Source organism: Coenobita brevimanus, chromosome 78 (genome assembly GCF_032717465.1).
Source record: "Coenobita brevimanus isolate Jiangsu-jjx chromosome 78, ASM3271746v2, whole genome shotgun sequence".
NCBI lineage: Eukaryota > Metazoa > Arthropoda > Malacostraca > Decapoda > Coenobitidae > Coenobita > Coenobita brevimanus.
Genome location: NC_137031.1, coordinates 20,916,752 through 20,920,843, shown reverse-complemented (window position 1 = coordinate 20,920,843; position 4,092 = coordinate 20,916,752). Strand labels below are relative to the sequence as shown.

Sequence of the window (4,092 nt, the reverse complement as noted above, 5' to 3'; positions counted from 1 at the left end):
TGTTAGTTTGAGCATTAAACTTTAACTTGTAATTTTACCTAACTCTTTTGTTTTGAACCTGGAACTTTACGGGACAGTAGTGACTCTTAGTATTCTCACTTAAAGTGTACGTTATCTTTCTCTGTTCCGTAACAATATATATATACATATATATATATATATATATATATATATATATATATATATATATATATATATATATATATATATATATATATATATATATATATATATATATATATATATATAATGTGTGTGTGTGTGTGTGTATGCTTTCAATAAAGTGTGGCAAGCATAGAATAATTTCCACTTAATTTGCACTTAGTCTTACCTATTCAGTGACTTGGGTGGGCTTGCTTGTTGGCTGTTATCCTGGACCAGTTTGGTTTGCAGGAAGATAGGGCCACACGCATATCAATGGTGGCATCAAGGCGATTTCTTTCCTTGGACTTCAACTTCGTTAAGACTGAGAAACCAGCCTCACACATGTACGTGGTTGTAAAAGGTACGGTAGCAAGAGAGTGACACTTTCTTTACTTAAATTGGGATAGTCCTTGGGTAGGCTTAACCAGAAAGATGACAATGTTGATGTCTTGTGCCTCATTCTTGATGAATTATCACTAGTTAGGCGACTAACTTTTCTTCCTTACTGGGTGTAGTGTTTAATTCAACAACTGAATCTGGGGTTTCAAATAGAAATGGATCTTTTACCCAGTGTTTTTCTTTCAAATGAGTCATTTTTTCTTCTGGAAAATACCGTTCAAAGCTGGCTGACAGAGACTGAAGGTGTATGTGTATATCCTTTTTTATTTTCTGCAAACATTCTTCATTGACATGGTTTTCCTCAATTTGTTGCAAAAATGTGGGGAACATATAGTAAACAGGCTGGTCTGCTTTAACTCTTGCTTGCCAAATCTTTAGTGATTTCTTAAATGTTTGTACTTCCTCCGTGTGTTTGAATATATCATTCTCCTTTCCTTGTAGTTTTAGATTAAGTTCATTGAGCTTTGAGAAAATGTCTGCTAAATATGATAGCTGTGCAAGCCACTCATTTCTGACAAATAGTTCTGCCATTGGAGATTTCTAGAAGGAATATATTTATCTCCATCCTTAGTTCATATATCCTGGTTAAAACTCTTCCTCGGGAAAGCCACCTGACTTCAGTATGGTACAACAAGTGTGACTGGTCAGCTCCCATTTCACAGCAAAATTGTTCAAACAAACGGCTATTCAATGAACTTCCTTTGATAAGATTGACAAGATTTACAGCTTCATTTAGAACATTTTTCAAGCTGGCAGGGATTCCTTTTGCAGCCAAAGCTTCACGATGAATGAAACAATGATTCCAAGTTACATTATTACCTGCAGCCTCTGATATTTTGCTCACAACACCACTATTTTTTCCTGTCATATTTGCTGCTCCATCTGTGGTGACGCCCTTGCAGTTTGCCCAGTTCGGTTTATATTTTCCAGTTACACAGTCATTCAACACTCTGAAGACCTCTGACCCTGTTGTGTGTGTAGGTAAGGTCCAGCAGCACAATATATCCTCCAAGAAGTCATCTTCCCATGGATATCTCACATAAACCAGGAGTGTCGCACAATTAGCTATGTCGGTACTTTCATCCAGCTGGATAGCATACCCTTCACCTTCAGCAGCCTGGAGGCGTGAAACCAACTGAAATTCCAAATCTTCTGCAATATCACTAATCCTCCGAGATACTGTTGTGTCACTGACAGGGACACATATAACTTTCTCTGCCGATTTCTCATCAAGCACTGTAGTCACTATATCTAACGTGGCTGGAAGGATAAGTTTTTCACCAAAAGTATATGGCACTTTCTCTTTTGCTATTCGATAAGCAACTAGATAAGAAGCCAGTTGCACTTTATCATTGTGAGTGGTTGATTTACTAAGGATTTTCACTGATAAATTCAATTGTTCCTTTTTTCTTTGAAAAAATTCTACTGATTTTCCTACTAGTTCAACATGTTTCGATTCAAGATGCCTCTTTAATTTTGAAGGCTTCAAACTTTCATTTGCAAGAACTTCATTGCAAATAACACACTGTGGCCTGGGTTCTTGTTTATCTTTATCATACTTAATAAATCCATACTTCAAGAATTCTTCACTATATTGCCTTAGCCATGATTTCTTCTTCTTGGCAAGAGGCTCAGAAGAGGGCACAGGTGATGATGCCTCACCCATACGAGACATAGCAGGCTTCTCTGCCACTGACTTTGTCTGTTTGTCTTTCTCACTTGAACAAGAAGGCTTTGGTGCCTGAGTAGCAATGGCACCCTTTCTAATAACAAATCGATCCATTTGATATGAGTGTGGGTGTATGAACTGTTACATAACTAAAGGAGACTTCTGCACACTCTTAAAACTCAAATGTAACTAAACCCGTTTTTGTTTCAAAGCTGGAAGTACTCGTCGCAGCTTACGCGTTCGATTCACGTTTGCCACCCCCACCACCACTGCCTCACCCACCTCTCTCTCTCTCTCTCTCTCTCTCAAGAAGGCTAATATTTGTGCTATGATTTTGTTTTATTGATAATTAAATATATGAATATTCGAGTATAAAACTGTGTTAGGTGGGTTCATGTATGAACTTCATATTTATTTTATTGTCACGAACATTATTATTTTATTTTATTCATGTATTTATTTTTGTCAGCCTGCGACCCAGTTTGGAGTACTTGGCGACCCAGTAATGGGTCGGGACCCGTAGTTTGAAGAACCCTGTTCTATATCATCGTCTGTGCATCATGTTCATCCTTTCTCCCAAATCCTATGTGACTAAACCCTTTACATGGAGAAGTATTTTTTTTCTCTCCTTTGCATCACATTCATTTTTATCATTTTACAGTCATATCATTAATAACTGTTATTCTCTCCGACAAAGAAGTATGTTTTCACCCCTGTTTGTTTGCCTGTCTGTCTGTTAACCCCTACACCGCGGGCTTGTTTACCAATGTTTTGCGTGTCCCGCGGGGTTATTCGGGCTCTGACAGACTCTCAAAAAATATTTGCCAAAAATCAGTTACTAGTCCTAGAATAATAAAATTACATATGCTTATGGCACATACCTTCAGCTTTCTCCTGGAATGTTTGTTGAGCCTTCGTCTGTTACCGTAGGACTTGTGGAGACCTCTGAAGTAGGGTAACGAAGTCCCCACTTTACACTTCCTGACAACCCGTAATATGATTACCACAGCCAGATACAAACACTATAAACACTATTCTATAAGTTTCAAATAGTTTGGAATCCATACTCAAAAAAAAAACACTGTGAAACCAATGGAAATTATGAGCGCGTCTGATCGTCGCACTTGCGCTAGTTCGCTCTAGGTACTCTGTCATTTACTATTCATAAAACCCCTCACACTTTATATTTCTATTACTATATCACACTTATATATATCTGGAGTCTTTCTCCATAAGTTTCCTTCAGTCGTATTAGTTTATTGTCACTGAAGTCATTCAATTTTTCATTCAGCAAAATACGTAGAGAGCCACTGATTCACTTTCACTGTTATAACATAAATTATTTGTACTCATATTCTTATATTACTAATTACTTACATTACTATTTACATTTTCTATTCTATTTTCAATATTTACCCTTCTATTTTACTTACACTATGTTATTCACTGTCACTTTCAGTAAGATAAAACTATAATACACTGTTCAATCATATGAATGAACATCCATTGCTTTCACCTGCTATTTACACATTATTTACACATTATTTACACATTATTCTCCTTTCACACTTGCACTGTTAGAACTGCTTCTGGCAGTGGTAATCGAAGAAGCAGGTAACACAGAGGGGAACCTGGCACTCAGCGCACTGCCAAGAGGTGCGTTTATGCTCAGGTGTGCGGCGGGTGGTATGCACACATACCTGACACCTGCGAATCGAAGCCTTCCTTTTCCCTGTGGCAGGCATAAGCTCAAGTCTGTGCCGATCCTTATAAGCCCTCTGCTCAAGTCGGTCGGGAAGTGTTACTGGATGGCGCCTTGGAGTTGCTGCTGTCACCCTACCATATCTTTCCAGCAGCTGCTGGACACAAGTCCTGGCGAA

At 38.0% G+C, this 4,092-nt stretch overlaps 1 protein-coding gene across 1 annotated transcript; it reads right to left on the bottom strand.

Annotated features, from left to right (window-relative positions):
• Positions 1 to 335: 335 nt before the first annotated feature.
• Positions 336 to 2,326, bottom strand: LOC145408731 (protein FAM200B-like). The gene is made up of 2 exons (XM_080279390.1): positions 1,363 to 2,326; positions 336 to 466 (listed from the first exon to the last, which is right to left on the bottom strand). The coding sequence occupies exons 1-2, from the start codon at positions 2,324 to 2,326 to the stop codon at positions 336 to 338; spliced, it is 1,095 nt and encodes a 364-aa protein (XP_080135516.1).
• Positions 2,327 to 4,092: the final 1,766 nt, after the last annotated feature.